General features: G+C 38.7%; 1 protein-coding gene across 1 annotated transcript; it reads right to left on the minus strand.

Moving 5' to 3' along the window:
* Positions 1–3116: 3116 nt before the first annotated feature.
* Positions 3117–17186, minus strand: LOC104594147 (fumarylacetoacetase-like). The gene is made up of 14 exons (XM_010254317.3): positions 16787–17186; positions 16203–16281; positions 15714–15772; positions 15503–15627; positions 15091–15165; positions 14481–14556; positions 14147–14246; positions 13996–14055; positions 13845–13915; positions 13677–13739; positions 13294–13358; positions 4405–4501; positions 4129–4254; positions 3117–3380 (listed from the first exon to the last, which is right to left on the minus strand). Exons 1-14 carry the CDS (start codon positions 16988–16990, stop codon positions 3318–3320), a joined length of 1263 nt encoding a protein of 420 aa, XP_010252619.1. The 5' UTR covers positions 16991–17186; the 3' UTR covers positions 3117–3317.
* Positions 17187–19141: the final 1955 nt, after the last annotated feature.

Genomic DNA, 19141 nt, shown 5'->3' on the forward strand with positions numbered 1-19141 from the left:
TCCCTTGGCTTTTCAGTAACAAAGGAATTGAAGTTACTAAAATACACTTATCACTGTTTATGCATTATCATACACAATTTAAAGTTTTAACTTTACCCTCCACTAATTTATTTTGCCAAGCAACTTTCAAAGAATAATTCTCCTTACTTTTCTTGGACAAAGTAAGACAAAAAGGCTAAAGTGAAGTAAAATTAATGCATTACATCAACATTTTTTATTTTGAATGATGACGAAAAGAAGGTATTTGCACCTTTTTTCAAAACAATAGGGGTTGTTTTTGATAATGTCAAAACACTGGGGAGTTACATAGGATTGTTAGAAAACCCAAGGAAGTTTTTATAGTGTTCCTTATTTTTAAATGGAATTTAAATTGACTTTAAAATAATTAAACTATATTTAAAATTGATGGTTTATATTAACTTTTGAAATTAGTAAAAATTAAATTTAAATTAGTATATTAAGTTTTTATTAAATACAAATTCCTTATAAAATTCAATTAACTATATTAAGTATATTCCTTTTATTAATTAACAATAATTAATAATAATTTTTATTTTATTTAAGTAACTTATTAAATTATTTTTATTATGGTTAATTAATTTTTATTATTTTCAAATGGAATATAAATCAGTTATAATTATAAATGGAAGTAGATTATTTAGCATAATAATATATCGTTGAATATCTCAATTTGAATATAATTAATCTTTAATGAATTTTGTGAAATTTAATGAAGTAATGGAGATGAGAGAGAATTAGTGGCATCATTTATTGAAGGAGAGAGTTAATGGCATAATTAATGAGAGATTATTAAAAGAGTTAATGGAAAAGAGGAGAGAGAGAGTGTGTGTTAATGGTGAATTAATGAGTATTAAAAGTTTAAAAGGTGATTGGTCAGTGCTTTAAGTTATTTTGTTCTATTTTAAAATAAAAAAAATAAAAAAAATTGTAAATCTCTTAAACTACCCCTACTGTTTAGCTATTGTGTTGCGGTATCCTTAAGTTTTCTGGCAATTGACTAGCTCTACCCCTGTCGTTAATATATGGTAATGTTCCGTCAAAATTCATACACACATGACACCACGTAATGTATGAATATTTTTTCAAAACCCAATTTTGTCCTTTGTCCCTCTCCCTTCTTCTTCACCATCCCTCTCCCCGGCGGCAGCTACAATGAACCACTCTGCAACCATTCCACTCCCTGTTTGGCTTTCAGGCTTCAGCCATCGAAGAACTCAAAATCTCCTTAAAACTTATTAAGAGCTGAAACAATAAGAGCTGAGTATCTAAACAACAAGCCTAGATCTAAATAGCCACCGTTGCTAAACAATAAGGCTTCAGCCAGATCTAAACAGCAAGCCTAGATCTCAGAAGGAACCCAGATCTGAGTATCTCTCAAATTGGAAGTTCTTCAGATCTGCTTTGAACTTCCAAATTTTCTCCATTGCTCTACCTTTCCCTCTGTTAAAGCACCATTTCTTCAGGGTTCTTCAGATCTGATCATGAATACGGTATTGCCATTGTCTCTACCGATGCCGGTACCGGCACCAGTCTCGGTGTAAATGAAACAGACCTCCTGACCTCGCCTGACGGTGAAACTGGAAGCCTCCGGGAGAGAAGGCATCACCGGTGCAAGCCTCTGGGGAAGAATTGGCTTCCCATTCCTTGATATTTTGCACCATTGAAGAGGAAGAAGAGTCCCAACTTCCGCCAAGACCTTGCTCCATTGAAGAGGAAGAAGAGGGCAAACTTGACATTTTGTTTCCTTTTGTTAGCACTTAACGGCAATGACAATAGCTAAACAGTAGGGGTACCATGTGTCATTACGCTAAACAGTAGGGATAGTTTAATAGATTTACCCAAAAGAAAAAGATAATTGTTTTTGAGAAGAAACCAGGAAAAAAAAAGATAAATGACTTTGAAAAGAAACCATAATGAAGGAAGGTGCAAGCTTAGCACATTCCATTTTAATATATAGATAGATATAAATAGGGCTCCCAAAAGCGAGTCTGAATTTCTTGCACAATGCTTCCTGAAGACCTTTCTGTACACCCAATCATGTTAAAATTTCACATGTTTGAGTTAGAGTAGCAGACGTTTCAAAAGTCTTCCCTATTTTTAGTATATTAAAATTTTAAAACAAATAAAAAATACAGCTAAATTTCTTTTTCCTATTTCATTCAAAGATAAAACAAGAAACTTAAACAATGGAGAATAAGACTTCCTCCTTGACTTCAGATTCCAGGAATTAAACGTTAAAAGGCTTTCTTTTTCCTATTTCATTCAAAGATAAAACAAGAAACTTAAACAATGAAGAATAAGACTTCCTCCTTGATTTCCGATTCCAGGAATTAAACGCTAAAAGGCTGAGATGATTCTCCAACTGATAAACCAACTAAAATCAACAATCAAACACTAGAGAATTAAGAGTTTCACCTTGACTTTCGATTTCCAGGAATTAAACGCGTGAACACAGAGATGATTCTCGGACTGATAAACACGTTCTTCTTCAACACCCCTCTTCAGAGGCTTTCTTTCTCTTTTCTCCTTCGGTTGCATTCGTTGACTGGTTTCTGTTTTAACTCCAGAAGGATTTCTCCTTGGTTTTCTTTCATGGGAAGGAATATCAGATATAGAAGAGTCAGATCTTTCTCAGAGCTCAACGATGGGTGGTTTTACTTTGAGCAGAAATAGGAAAAACAGAGGTAAGTCATCGAATGTCTTTTCTTCGACATATTTGCAAAAATATATTACAGATTATTTTCTGTAATCTTAACTTCCGATGGTTGATCGCGGTTAAGATCAGTTTTACTTGTTGTTTCTATGAACTTATACTAAAAATAGGGAAGACGTTTGAAACGTCTGTTACTCTAACCCACACACGTGAAATTTTAATACAAGAGAGTGCTTATATGGCACTCTTTGATTGGATGTACAGAAAGGTCTTCAGGAAGGATTGTGCAGGAAATCCGGACTCCCCAAAAGCTATTCGCCTATTACAAGAATTGAACATAACGCTCCTTTGGCAACACATAATATTGTTGGATCCATATTCGATCTGATTATGAATGAATGAATACCATTTGCAGCTCTAGTTTGGAAGAAGAGTGAAAACATTTTTATGGAGGAATTAAGACGAAATAAATAAAACGATAGATCTCAGTATAAACATTTAACAAAAACACTTTTATAGGCATCTTCTCGTTTATGACAATTTCAGGCCACATATGGAACTGAACATCTAAAGGACTAGAACTACTTCCACATATAAAAGTACATTTCCACAATAAAACAGAAATAAGCCAATAACAATATCCTCAAAGAGGAGCTGGAACAATCTTTCCTGAACATGTCCCAAATCCTACGTTGTAACCATTTCCCTGCATTTGATTCAATTTCCATGAGTTACAAACCAAGATGGGAAAACAAATGTCCCTATGTATTAGTTTCAAGCCTGCATATTAAAATATGGGATACAAAGGGGGCATTCAATATCATGGATGGCTTTTTTTTTTCCTAAGAGGGTGTATGACAATGTGAATGGTTTTGTTTTCAAAAACAAAACCTGCTACAGCAGCAAAAATGTATTGATTTTGTTGACATGGCAGTAGATGTTTTTGTTTCAGAAAACAAACCATAAAACCATTCACACTGTCGAACACCCCTTAAATATATGCAGAATCCATGAATGTCAAGTGAGGGTAGTTTTGATGGAATTACATTTTGCACCAGAGAGACAAAGAAGATGAAACAACAGAAGAGAAAAATAAAAAAAAAAAGGAAAAGGAGTGTTTTCAGGCAGGAACCCAAAATGAGTATGTTTCCAGCCAGTTGGACATGTACTGTTAAATCATAACTTAGTACTGAAGAAGGGGCCACAGATTGTTTAGTTCAGCCCGTGCTTAATGCCTTAATCAGAACCTAGAGATTTTTACAAACAAAAGAAAGTAGCAGAATGGAATAGGTGAACAGGATAATAGTAGGAATTAATAGAGTTTAAATGGTCTACCTGCACAAAATACCACACAAAAGCCACAGTGACATTTAATCATTTATTTGTTTCATACGGAAAAAAAGACATTGTTGCAGTAAATTCCAAGTAAGATCAAATAGAAGATAAGGAAGAACCTTGCAACAACCAGTAATAATGATTTCATCACCATCTTCCAAGAATTTACGAGTTGAACCATTTAGAGAAAGTGGTCTTTGCCCATTCCATGTCAATTCTAGCAGGCATCCATGAGATTCTGGTTCCTGTTAGGAAGTCAAATGGTTGCAAATGAAAAATCAAACAGCACAAGGAAAATTGTTCGACAGACTTCAAGAAATAAGAAAAACAAAACAGTGCTAAATCTAGTACAACCACTATTGCTCAGTACTACAGAACAGTATCTAAACCCATACCGGTCCACTAATGGTCCCAGTTCCAAGAAGATCCCCAGGCCTCAGGTTGCAACCATTAATTGTATGGTGTGCAAGTTGTTGAGTCAGTGTCCAGTATCTAGTTCACAATACAGAGAAGAATTAGAGATATTATACTACAGAGATTTAAATCAAAATAATACTTGAACTATGAAACCAGACAGCTAAACCAGACAGCTAAACTCCTTGAATGCATATAAATTGCAGTATTGCATGGACACCAAGGGACTTAGTCAACATGTGTTCACAAGTCTCCAAAATATATGTCGAGCTCAGCCAAAATGAATCATGTGGATTTATCAAAATGCTTTCTACATTGACTCTGCAAGATTACAAATATTCACTCTAAATGCCTCCATGTAACAATTTTTTTTTTTTTATCAATAACACTTTCATTAATTCATCAGTAGAAAATTTACAAGTGGAAAACAAACACACTTATCTTCCAAGAGTCACAAAGAACTTCAAGAAATGAAAAAAGAAAATACAAGGATACAAAGACACTAACGTTACAGCTTAGCCCAAAACAAAGAATCCCTTTCTGCCCCTTGTTTTGCTAAACCGTCAGCTAGGGAATTAGCTGATCTTTTAGTCCAACATGTCTTAACTTCCATCTCCCGCACCAGCCATTTGAATTTCCTCTTCTCATTATTATACTTCCATAAATCATTTTGATCTTTAGTAAGCCACCCTATCACCACCTCTGAATCCCCTTCAATTATAAGTTTCTTGATGTTCAATTCCTTAGCTTTCCGGGCTCCTTCCATAACTGCACATATCTCAGCTCTAAGGGAGTCACCCACTCCAATTGGGCCTGAGAACATAGCAGAGATGACCCCATTTTCATCTCTAAAAACACCCCCGATCCCCGATTGTCCCGGGTTTCCCCTACTGTATCCATCAAAGTTTAATTTCAAAAATCCACTAGGTGGGGGGGGGGGGGGGGGGGGGGGGGGGTCCAAGCCACACTCATTACTGACTTGGTCTGCGTGCAATTTGCAATTTCACCCCACTTCCTCAACATGTCATCCACAGTGTAATCTGTGAATATTTCCAAAGATTTCAGCCATTGTACCGCCCTAAAATGTATGATAGCCCTCAGATCTGGCTGTTCCTCTCTGAGTTTCTAAGAATATCCTGGAGTTTCTTTCTTCCCACAGTGTCCAACATACTGCAGCCCTTAGTCCTCTCCACATTGTCCTTCCCCTTTTTAACCGCCACCTGAAAAAGGAAGGTGAGAAAAGACCCTGCATGTCTGATGGGGGATTCCAACTGCATCCAAATAAGGAGAAAGCCCAATCCCACAATGACCTCGCGAAGTGGCAAGACACCATTAGGTGAAAACCAGTCTCCCCATCTGCTTTACACAAAACACACCACTGAGGTGACAAGCAAGTATTGGGTCTCTTCTTTTGGAGTAAATCACCAGTGTTGATTCTTTCCAGATAGGCTTCCCAACAAAAACTACCAACCCTAGGAGGTATAGCTCTGCACCAAACCTCACCAACAGGGAAAGGGGACAAGGTAGGACTGGTGGATTGACTTAAGACTTTGAAGAACGAAGCACAAGAGAAAATGCCATTGGGGGTAGGTGTCCAAATTCTAGAATCCGCCCTAGTAGGGTCTAAGACAACGTTATCAAGAAGTGCAAGAAGGCTCGAAATACAGTCGAAGTCTGAGTCCCTCAAATCCCTTCTTAGACCCAAGTTCTACCCAATCCCAGAAGTGGAAGAGGACGGGGTGGTGAAAGACGAGATCGGCTCATTTTTCAAATCAGAAAGAGCATACAAAGACGGAAACTGATCCTTTAGAGGGGCGCTCCCCACCCAGGTTTGTTCCCAAAATTTATGGAGTTACCGGAATTCAAGTCATACCTGATATTAGGAATGAAAACTGGTAGCAGGTCATGAATGGCTTTCCAAGGAGAATTGCTTGTGATCCTAGCTCTGATTCCAACGTCCCATCCATTGTGCTCCAGCCCATGAATACTTGCCACTATTCTAGCCCATAGCTTCTCCTTCTCCATAGGAAACCTCCACAACCACTTCCCCAGCAGAGTCATATTCCTTTTCCTAATACTCCCAAGCCCCAAACCACCACACGACTTACTCCTACACACTATCTCCCAGCTAACTCTATGATCCCTCTTCTCTTCTCCCGGCTCCCACAAGAAATCTCTCATTATCTTCTCTAATCTGTTAGCAATCTTCACTGGGATTTTAAACACCGACATGAAAAAGATGGGTAAGTTAGCAAGCGTGGCCTTAATTAGTGTAATTCTCCCACCAAGAGAGAAGTAGTTCTTTTTCCAGGATACCAATCTTTTTTCAAACCTTTCCATCACTGAGTTCCAGAAACTCTCTCTCTTAGGATTATCACCTAATGGTAATCCTAAGTAGTTCAGAGGCCACCCCGAAACTTCACACCCCAACACTTCAGCACTCTCCCTGAACTCTCCCTCCTCCAAATTCACCCCCACTACACAGCTTTTCCCAAGGTTAACCTTCAAATTGGACATTTGCTCAAACAGTTGTATCACTGACTTTAAGTTCCTGATAAACCTCACATTACCACCTTCACAAAACAGAATCGTGTCATCAGCAAACTGTAAGTGAGTGAGGGGGGTTTCCACCCTCCCAACCCTCCAACCTCTAATGAGCCCCCTAGAATCTGCTCTGTGAATCAGTTTCCCCAAAACCTCCGTAATTAAAATGAACAAGAAAGGAGAAAGGGGGTCTCCTTGTCTTATACCCCTACTGGCTGGAAAGAATTCTACCACTATCCCATTCACTAGCACTGAATAATGACAATTCCGAACACAGCCCATGATCCACTTACACCATCTAGCCCCAAACCCGAATTTAGTTAAAACTTTCCTCAAGAACTCCCAGTCCACCAAGTCATAAGCCTTTTCCAAGTCCAACTTACAGACCACTCCCTTCTTCTTATCCCTCTTAAAGTTCTCCACACTCTCATTAGCAAATAAAATCTGGTCTGTAATTTGTCTTCCACTCACAAAAGCTCCTTGATAGTGTGCAATGATATCTGGCAGTACCTTCTTCAGCCTCAAAGACAACACTTTTGCAATGATCTTATACAAGCTATTAACCAAGCTTATTCGCCTAAAATCCTTCGGGTGGGATGCATCTTTCTTTTTTGGAATTAAGGCTATAAATGTAGAGTTCACACCCGGATTGACAATTCCTCTCCTGAAAAACTCCTCAAACACCCGCAAGAGATCATCTTTCAAGATATCCCAACAATCCTGATAAAAAGCCATTGTAAACCCATCCGGCCCTAGAGCTTTTGTTTTATCCATAGAAAACACAGCCTCCTTGATTTCTTCTATATTAAAGCTTCTTTCCATCCTTCTCCTGTTCTCCACCCCTACATCTGGCCAATCCAAACCTTCTACCCACACCCTTCTACTCACAGGCCTTCTTAGAATAGATTTGAAGTGCTCCACACAAGCCCTGGCAATCTCCTCTTGTTGTACTAACTCAACTCCATCTACTACCAATTTGGAGATAAAGTTCTTCCTTCTTCTGTCATCTGCTAGAGAGTGGAAATACCTAGTGTTTCTATCTCCCTCTTGCAACCATTTACACCGAGATTTTTGCCTCCAGCTAATTTCCTCCTTGTGCAGGCATTCCTCTAACTGTCTTCTCAATTCTCTCCTGAGGTCATTGTCTTCCTCTCTAAATTCTCCCCTTTCCTCTTTAAAGTCAAGGCGTTCAATCTTCTTCATCAAGTCTCCCTTTCTTTTGTCCTCCCGAACTCCATCAAATTCCACTCCTTGATTCTTGCTTTCAAGAATTGTAGTTTCTTATGGAATCTCATCCCCTCCCACTCCACCAACGGGTTACACTCATGCCACCACTCCCTCACTTTGTTAGGAAACCCTAGATGAAGTAACCACATATTTTCAAATCTAAAGGGGGTAGGACCTCCACACCTTCTTTTCTCCTTACATAACACTATGGGCCAGTGATCCGAGGTCACCCTTGGGAGAGCTCTAGCATCCAAGCTTCCCCAATGTTCTTCCCAATCCAAAGAGAACAGGAATCTATCCAGCTTAGAGCAAATGGGTCTAGATTGGAGATTTGACCATGTAAATGCCTTATGTGCTAGGGGAATCTCTTTAAGCTCAAAGGCATCCACAAAACTGTTAAACTTCCTCATGCTTTTTGTCACCCTCTGGTTAACCTTGTTGGACTCTTCCGAGAATCTAATCACATTGAAATCCCCACCCATGCACCAAGGCCCATCCCACAACCCTCTAACATCAGCCAGTTTCTCCCGCAACTCCTTTCTCTCTCTGTAGTCATTCGGTCCGTAAACATTTGTGAGCACCCACATATAATCATCCTCTTGCTGCTTAAACTTCATGGAAACCAAGTACTTTCCAATCAACTCCTCCAGACCTTCAACCACATCCCTCTTCCACATTGTTACAATCCCCCCGGAAGCACCTCACGATGGAGCCGCCACCCAGCTAATCCCCCTGGCTTTCCATACACTCCTTGCCCATTTGTCATTAAACTTCATTCTCTTAGACTCTTGCAACAGCACAATGTCTGGGTCATACCGTCTTATTACCTCTTTTATTGTTGCTCTCTTCTTCGCACTCCCATTCCCCTCACATTCCAACTAAGAATCTTCATTCCGCTTCTTTTTTACACACCCCTTGCCACCTACCCACTACTTTCCCCCTTTCCTTCTATCTCCTTTTACCTCGAGCTTCTTGTCTCCTTCTACATCTCTCTTTAATCTCTCTACTTCACTCAACCTCCTCTTCTTTGTTATGATCTGCATCTTCCTCTTCTGTAAACTTTCTTTCAACTCATTCAAATCTTCCAGCCTATAGCCCAACTTCCCTACAAATTCTGCTATCGTGTCTTCTCTCCCCGATTCCACCACCCCTACCCTTCCTACAGAATCCCCTTCATCTCTGTCCACCTGCCTTTCCTTCCTCGCCTCTAGTCCCACCTCAGTTCTTTCCTCTCCAACCTTCCTCCCCTTAATGTTATCTCCCTCCTTCCCTGCTTTCTCCCTGTAATCCTCACCATATCTACCCTCATTCCTTTCCCTCCTCTCCACTAACCCCTCCTCTCTTCCTTCCTCCCCTTCCCTCCTCCAAATCAGCTTCCCTTCCACATCCTTAAACACTCTTTCAATGATTTCCCACACTTTTCCACTCCTATACCTTTCTTCCCGCACCTTCCCACAATCCTTCCTTCCCCTCGCCCCCTCCTCAGAGAGCCCGCCTACTAGCTCGGCTACATATTCATGGGCTACAGGACATGGTACAGGAACGGAATCTGGAACCAAAGACACAGGAGACACATTAGTAGCACAAACCGAAATCACATGGTTACCTGGGACTAATGGACAAGCTAGAATAGAACTGCTCCCAGCCTCCTCTTGTTCCGGAGGTTGGTAAACAATTATCTTCCTGAGTTGGTTGGGAAGTACTTCTATCCTTTGGTCAACCTGGTGATCTTTCCACTCTACCCCTGGGTCACCCCTAGATGGCGTATTCCTGCTCTGCTTCCGGTCTTCCCGGTTTTCCCCTTCTGATAAACCTTGCGCACTCTGTGGTCTTGGGAGTGAGATAAGCCGATTGCAGTCTTCACCCTAGAATAATCTTGCAATATTCCACCCTTCCATATCACCTCCAGCACAGCTGCCTTCATCATTTACACTGCCCACGCTAGAGCCATCAACAGAAAGGTCCTCCGATTCATCATCGCCTTCACCGCACTGCACCCATCCTTCAAACTTCTCTTCTTCTCTTCAGTTCTTCCCCTAGTGAAACTTGGCTTCGGCCTCTCTGGGAAGCCTCGCACGGGGCTAAGCTCCTTCAGACTTCGTCGGGAAACCCACTGTAACGCCCTCTTCTTTTCTGGTTTCCGGCACTGCGCGCATTCCCCCCTTTGGCTCGCGGCTGGGGACGATGATAGACCATAACCGATGTCTATCATAGTCGAAACCCCAGTCACGTGTTTCATTAGAGGCTCACGCGCCTTTTTAACAAGCTGGGTCGGGCCCGCTGACCTGTTTGGGCCTTTAAAAATACCATTAGCAGCCCACATGGGCTTTTGCTTTGGCCCATTCTTAAACACCTGCGAGCTCACGTGACTTTTAAGAAGGTCACGCACGTCCAACCCCGGCCCCGGTTTGGTTTTAACAGGTCTATGTTCGGTTCTTCCTTGAACCAACCCCTTTTCCTTGTTCAAAAAAGTCTTGGCGCAGGTTACAACCTGTGCAAAGGACCTACCACCCTCCAGACTGTTCACTGCTTCCACACGCAAAAAAACCCACCCCCTGCCTGCAAATGTTTTTCCATTTTAGTGAAAGTGCTTTTCTTGTTTGAATCCTCCAATCCTTTCTTGCCACGCAGCTCTTCTTCTTCAACCTTCTCATCTCCCTCCCTACGAGCCTCTTCATCGATTCAGTGGATGAAGCCAGCCACACTGAGTAGCAATGCCCTTCGACTAGCACCTCTATCTTCCGAGGAATCTCCTCAGGTTTTACTCCATTCATAAAATGGAAGCTGAACGAAGGTTTCCCCAAAAGGCACCTCCTAGTGATCCTCCACACATCAAAGCAATGGCTTCAGCAGTTTCTTGCTTCCACAAGTGAAAGGGAAGACCTAAAAGACACACCAACACTCCATCTTCTACAAAGAAATCTTTGGAGTTTGATCCTGAACACCATCTTGATACTGTGAAATTTCCAAGTTTAGCTTGGATATTTAAAGCCTCAACTCCTACTCTGTTCTCAAGCAGATCCAGCAAAGCCTTGTCCTTCTCAAAAGGTGTTAAAATAAATGTGCCCTCCATGTAACAATTATCCAACCATTTAAGCTGTCCAATAGGGCACTCTGGCATCTCTAATTTTCCATTTTACACATATTTATGATCCATTGTATTAAATCTTTTCCAGTTAACATCGAGATTAGGAAAACATGAAAAACAACTAGTCTGGCTACATGGCAAATAGGCAAAGGGCCAAAGGCTGTTAGTTTAACTTTTCAATTATAAAAGTAACTTAACTATTTAAGCTGTTTTTTTTTTGAAGAAGAAGAAGAAGAAGAATAAAGATAAAGATAAAAGATTTCATTAAAAGATAAAGAAGCATTGCAATCTAGGTAGGTGTCAAGGTGACACACCAATAATACTCTAATCAACAAGGACATTTTCAGCATTATAGGCTTGAATTTCAAGCACATCCCAAATGCTTTCCCCCAAATTTACTCTATCAATTTGAGCAAAACCTGCCATTAGTTTTCCAACTAAAGAAATGAGAATTATGAGACACTCAATACTCTTGGAATTATTCTCGAATATCCTTCTGTTTCTTTTATTCCAGATAGTCCAACAAACAGCAAAAGGGATGCAGCTCCAGACTATCCTAGCCTTCTCACTCCCTTTGAATCTTGGCCAAGATGAAAAGATTTCAGCAGTGGTGCTTGGCTGAAAAACTCTGACCCTGAAGAGTGAAGAATAAAACTTTCGGATGAAATTGGCCACCTTGCATGAAAAAAAATGATAGTGTAGTGTCTCCTCTTCCATCGCACATATAACAGAAGCTTGCCATGCTGAAGCCCCTATTATTCAAGTAGTCTGCTGTTAAAATGCTATCCAGGGAAACTAGCCTTGCAAAAGCTTCCACCCTTGGTGGGACTGGATTCCTCCACAAACCTTCTGCCTGTACCATGGTCACATGATCTCTCATAAGGGCCAAGTAGAAGGATTTCACTGAAAACTTCCCATCCCTGCTCTCCTTCCACAATAGGGCATCCCTTGATGAGGTTGAAATGTTGGACTGCTCCAATCTTTCCAGAAACAAAATGCATGCTTCCAGTTCTTGATCCCTCAGTGGTCTTCTAAATCTTGGACACTATATCACCTGATCACCTATGACTTCATAGCATTGATCGATCCTTAATTGGTGTTCAGACAGCCTATACAACCTCAGGCACACTTCACACAACTTCCCCACTCCCCTCCATCGATCCTTCCAAAATCTAACTCTAGCACAATCTCCCACCTTGAACATGGTCAAACTCCTAAAATCCTGATAAAACCTCATTATACCATTCCATACACTCACCCCATAAGGATTAGACACCTCCCTTGATTCCCACCAAAACCTCACCACCACATATTTCCCTACCACCACCCTCCTCCAAAGAGAATCCCTCTCCCTCTCCAACCTAATCCTCCAAAGTCATTTTTCCAAAAGTGCCTTGTTGAATATCTTCAGCCTTCTAATGCCCAACCCACCCCTTTCCTTTGGCCTGCACACCTTGTCCCATTTAACTAGATTAAACTTCTTGGTTCCCCCAACTCCTTCCCAAAGGAAATCCCTTTGAATCTTCTCTATCCTCATGGCCACCTCTGATAGGATTTTCAGCAATGAAAGATAATAGGTAGGAAGGCCAGATAGCACACTTGTTATGCTTGTATGGTTTTATGAATTTTAAAAATAATATTAAAAATCATAATATTTAGTATATAATAAATTGTTATTTATGCGATAGTGTCCACTAATCCCACTCTTTTGGGTTCACTAAGTCCTCTCAGACAATTAGAGGATATTTTTGTTCCTTCAGGGCCGAGTAAGACAATAACATATAAAAATCATCTGAGACCATACATAACCACTGTTACGCCTACACCAAAATAGAGTTCTATTTGTTATGCTTATACCAGCATAGAGTACCATTTTTACTATTATACCAATCCAAGATTATGGTCAATGATTTCTAACCAAAATAAGGGGTTGGTCCTACTCAATTTTCGTGTGCAACAAGGTATCATAAAATTGCAATGCAGGTAAAAATAGTAACTGATTTATCCTTACAAGTGTTTAAAGTTACTCCTTGTGACAACAGATGAATGTTCCTGTCCAGTAGGTTTGATCTCAACCTGGCAATGAGTAGGCCATGATCATTATAATGTATAAAGCATATTTCTACAGCATCATATTAGAAATGTAAGTTTTTTTTTTTAATCAACAGTAAAATTCATTAAAGAGAAAGGCTCAAGGCAATGAGCACATTACAACCATTTCAACCACATAAGCCCAAACCCAAAACAAGGATGGAGAAAAAAAAAACAGAAAGTATAGATAGAAATGTAAGTTCATTCTCATTGGATGGTCCAGAATGGCCTGGCCTACCAGACGGCAGTCACAATACAACTACTGATCAAGAGTAAGAATACATAGAAGCATCTATACGCTACCTCTAGAGAAATGTCATAGTTCCTGGATTTTTTTTCAGTGAGATATGGCAACGGAATGGGCTCCTGCAATTTATAGCATTCTTTACCATAAGAAATCTCATGCAAGAACTGTCAATTTACAAAATTCTAAAGGTTCCAGGCTCTGAAAAAACTAAGGTGATGAATTACCTGTTTTGGAGCATCACAAGCAAAAGGCTCCAAAGCATCCAGGGTCACAATCCAAGGGGATATTGTTGTACCTGCCAGCATCCAATACAAATATGGATTTTGGCCCTCAAAATTAAGATATGAACACAAAAACTGAAATTTAGATTCTCACCAAAACTCTTTCCTAGAAAAGGCCCAAGTGGCACATATTCCCATGCCTGGATATCCCTAGCTGTCAAAATCAACCAAAACCAGTAAAACATCCATAATTAAACTTAAACCTAATGAAGAATTTGCAACCAAAATAAGAACACTGTAAATACCACTCCAATCATTCATTAATACAAGACCAAAGATATGATCTGCTGCTTCATTAACATCCACAGGCTTTCCTAACTCATTGCCTGGACCAATAACAGCAGCCTGGAATAAAAAAATAAATAAATAAAGCAACTCATATCAAGAAAACTCAGTAGGAAATGGTTCCTATGAGTTGAATTTCTAAATGCTGGCAATGTTAACATAAAAGTGCCCAAAGGACACAAGATAGAATTAAAAATCAACTATGAGGTTCTACCCCTGTTATAGAATCGTATCTACACTCAGATATAAATAAAACTGATCAGGCAACAATTTTATTCAACATAAAATGCTAACCATTTCTAGCTCAAAATCCAGCTTCAGAGAAGGTCCAAAATACGGTGGTGAATTGCCGGTTGGATGACCTTGACCTCTGGCAAAAATAGGAGTAATGAATAATATGATATGAAATATTACAGGATAGAAAAGAAAATTGTTCAGAAATAAGTTGAACAAACCATGTATCTTTATATGATAGATAATAGAAATTTTGAACAAAAAGCAGACAACCCAAGGAGAGTCGAAGTCTCCAAGAAAGGCTCATAACAAGTTAGAAACTTTGGGGCTTCAAAAACCACCACGAAAGACTAAGGTTAATTTGGACATGATCCATTAATTATGTATTCAGGGCAACCTAATGGAAAAGGATAAAGTACCAAAAACTTGGTATTTGTCATATACAAAGTGGCAAGCAGAGAATTTAATGGCTACATCATTTTGTTAACTCTACAGAGCAGAATGTCAGTAATGACTTTCTATTTAATCAGATAAGTAGACATACATGGGAAACTGCAGTAATTCAAAATGTAATGGCAATGATTTTTTAGTATGACCTGAACATTTGATAGGTTGGAATTTCAAGGTGAGCTTCTTCCAAAAAAAGAAACTTCCAGATCAAATTTTCTACCTGGGTCTTATAATATCGGTTCCAGAGATAACAATTGATGATGCTCGTCCATGATATGCAATAGGGAGATGGAACCTGAAAATCACAGCTTAGCTATCAACTTTAATAGGAAGGATTAGATTCAGACATGATAAATAGAAGTTTCATAGAATTAAAAAAAAAAAAGTATAAAACAGAAGAGTGAATAAGATAGAATATAGCTACAAAATTGAAGTCTATATAGAGTATAAACCTCAACAGTATAGTCAAATAGTCAACTTCTTGTTTTCTTCACTACATCCCAAATGATATCAAATTAAGCATGCGGAGTTTTAATCATCCTATAGCTTAAATGCCAATCTTCTGCAAGAGCACCTACTCGCCCTTTAAGTAATTATTTATATTTCACATATAACTTCAAAAGAGAGATTACCAGTTTGCTGGAATTGGGTTCTCTGGTCCACGAAATATGGTTCCACAGTTCTTCGCATGATGCATGGAGGAAAAGAAGTCTGTGTAATCCCCTATAACAATAGGCAGAAGCATTTGCACTTTGTTCTGTTCATGATAGGTAAAGTTAGCAATACAAACATGACTACCCTTGCAAAATTACATAGTAGATCCAGAACTTAGATGGTGTATACCATTGGAAAAAGTGCCTTCTCCCTCAAACTCCCATTGTCACGTAATGTTGGCTCATCAACTGCATCCAGAGAAACTCAGTGACCTTTGATGTATGAATCACAAAACAAGTAATACAGAACTCTTGTTAATATTACAATATGAAGTTTCTGAACAAGGATTTTCAAAATGTTCATGGTATTTCTTTTCCTATTGTCCGTGACAAACTCCTAATGTTTCATTGCCACTTTGATGGGAATTGCAGGTCATTATCCGGAAAAAGAAAAATGGATCACCGGTTGCAAGAAAAGCAAGTCTTACTTTATAAGCTTGTGCATTAATTGATTAGGATTTCTTTTTCCCTTCAATTTTCTGCACAGGTAACCTTCCACTATTTTTCATGCAAACCTAGAGACCCTTGCACCAATAAGTCTTAACCTTACATCCTGGCATTATGAAAGAAAAAAAAAAAAAAGAAGGAAATATTTTATAAATAGAAAATGAGAGCTTACATGACAATAGCTTTTGGATCGTCGCGCGAGCTTCCTTCCACGCAGGTCTTCCCATCCCCAGAAACTTGTTTAGAGAAGGCTGATTACATAAGAAGATCATGTTATTTTGTTTTATCCTATTTTATTTATTGACCTCCAGAAAACCGAAATTTTGACAAAGGGAAATAACACTATGATACAGAATTTACTATGATCAGCGACAAACACGAAATGATGAGTAGTAAAAATACACCCGTAAAGAGACAGATGAATTGAGGCTTGAGGGAAACCAGACCATTTGTGTAGCCAAAAGTTATTTTCCTTCTACTTTATAAAGAAAATAGCTGCATCAACGAATAACAATACTATGACTTCCGAGGATACCGAAAACCCACAAACAGAAGTAGAAAATTTACACGACTGTAAAAGCGGCTTACTAGAATCGCCAATTTTGAGCTACCAAGCAAGCATTCAAGACACCGTATAATTCCACTAAATTCAAATCAAAACAGAAGAAAGAAAGAAAGAAAGAGAAAAAGAAACACTGTACTTAATAGAACAATCATAAAACCGGACTAAGCTAAGGAAACTGAAGTTGGACGAACCTGAACGAAGCAATCAGAGTTCTTGAGCACCGGGCCATCGAAGAGACCAGCATTAGCGATCGCCGAGAGATCCAATACAAAGTCGCCGATGGCAACGCCGGGACGAGCTTCTCCACCTGGTTGGGGCTTGAAAACGCCATACGGAAGGTTTTGGATAGGGAAATGCGAGTCGGAATGAACTTGAATAAATGATTTCAGCGCCATTACTGCAAGGTCCCAAGAAGTGAAGACTGAAGCCGAGAAGTCGAAGGTTGCCGACGGAGTTTGGTAGGAGATAAGCACTGTTTTTGTATCTGTAGCCAGTTAGCCACTTGTCAGTCTTAATTATTACACTAATTTTCAGATGGTCGACGCAAGAGATGATAGTTTGTTTGAACAATCAAAGCCCCGTATGTCAATTGTTATCTACCCTTCAAACCATGATTTTCAACCCGCCGTTGATCCGTTCGACCCGGTATCAGGTCTCAGGTTGCACATTTAATTTTGCATTCTAATGTTGAATTGATATGATTTTTTTATTGTAAGTAATTTTTTATTCCAATGTGTCAAATATGCCTTTGGCTTGCTATTTTCATCAAAATAAAAACCCTTTATTGGGCCTCATATTGCAGTTTTTAGTATTTTTTATAAATAAAATTTTAAATTAAAATAAAAATATATAAATTAAAATTAATATATATAATATATATATGGTCTTACCTATTTGACCCAAATGGTCAATCCAATGCCCTACGATCTAGAGGCAAAAGCGATTCAACCTCCAAGTAGATTTTTAAAACATTGCTTCAAACCTCTTGAATGATCGTGATGATGACAATCACACCATATAAGACAAGTTCTTGCAACATGGCCCACCATCAAAACATGGATAGATGGCATTAGGGTTGTCAATAGGTCGGGTTAAATGGTACATCTGGCATGACACGATCGTATAGGGTTGGGTTAGGGTAAGTATATTTGATTTAGGATTGGGTAAGGGTTAATTATATTCGGTCTAGGGTTGGGTTAGGGTTTTAATTCTTCAACCTGAATGGGGTAAGGGTTTTGGCTGTCCACTCTGGCAGGTCATGATACCATGTATATATAGAAAGTATTCTTATAACTTTTTGACTTCTAGCTCTATAGCCTTAAAGTTAAAGATTTATTTACATCTTGATTTTGGTTTTCTTCTTCTTTTTTTAAATGGAAAAGTGACACCTTCAAATCTATAAAACAATTTCATAACTAGAATTAATACATTTTATGTCTTCAAAATGTATTTAAAACATGAAATTGAAATGTTACGGGTCATGTTGGTATCAGGTTAGATCCTATAGGTCAAGTCGGTTTATAAAATCATGTATTTTAAAGTCAGGTCAGGTCAAATTCGAAATGGGGCATTAGAGGATCGGATTAGGGTTGAGGCAAACCCATGCCGACCCGTTGACATCCATAGGTGGCATGTTGAAGCCCACGTTTGGTTGGTCCCTTACATAAAGTCGCATCCCATGAATCCTTTCGTCTACCACATGAACCATCCAATCAATTTTTTGCCACATTTTCATAATACTAGTGGGGGTTATGTTTCTGTTGTCAAAATTAGGGGTGTTCACGGTCCGGTTCAGTGCGATTTGGAGAAAGACTAAACTGATAAATTATGGTTTGAGAAATTTTTAAATCAAACCAAACTGTTTTGGTATGGAAACCAAACAAAACCAAATTGTTTTATTACGATTTGGTGTGGTTTCTAATATAGTTTAAGACTTTGGACCATTTTATGATTCTTTTGGGCTTAACCCAATTAGAAAGTTCAAATAGCTCCCCTAAAAATTAAAATTTAAAAACTTTTATTTATTATTTTATTATAAAATAAAGAGTTCATTATATATTTATAATTTTACGTATTCCATTTAGATATTTTATATATCATATATTCATATTATATAATTTCGGTTTACGGTTTGGTTCAGTTTATAAAATTCAATAAACCAAACCGTAATTTAGAAAATTCTCAAAACGAATCAAACCGATTATAGGTATAAACCAAACTAAATCGCAAATTCGGTTTGGTTTGGTTCAGTTTTGCGGTTTGAACCGTATAATGAACATCCTTAGACAAAATAACATATTTGAGTTGAAATGATTTAAAAAAAAAATGATTTTCAAGAACCAAAAGAATAACACACAAAAACAAGCCGGCAACAATAATAATGAAATTCACTATGAATTTATAATCCAACTTTAGCGTTATAATCATTATTTGAACAATAATCAATCAAAGCTACTAAGCTAGCAAGTGAACATAATCAAAATGACTCATCACCTCCACCTAACAATGAGCATGAAAAAATAACACAAATGGAAAATATAAGTTCA

The sequence above is a fragment of the Nelumbo nucifera genome, chromosome 1, assembly GCF_055504915.1.
Source record: "Nelumbo nucifera cultivar China Antique chromosome 1, China Antique-T2T, whole genome shotgun sequence".
NCBI lineage: Eukaryota > Viridiplantae > Streptophyta > Magnoliopsida > Proteales > Nelumbonaceae > Nelumbo > Nelumbo nucifera.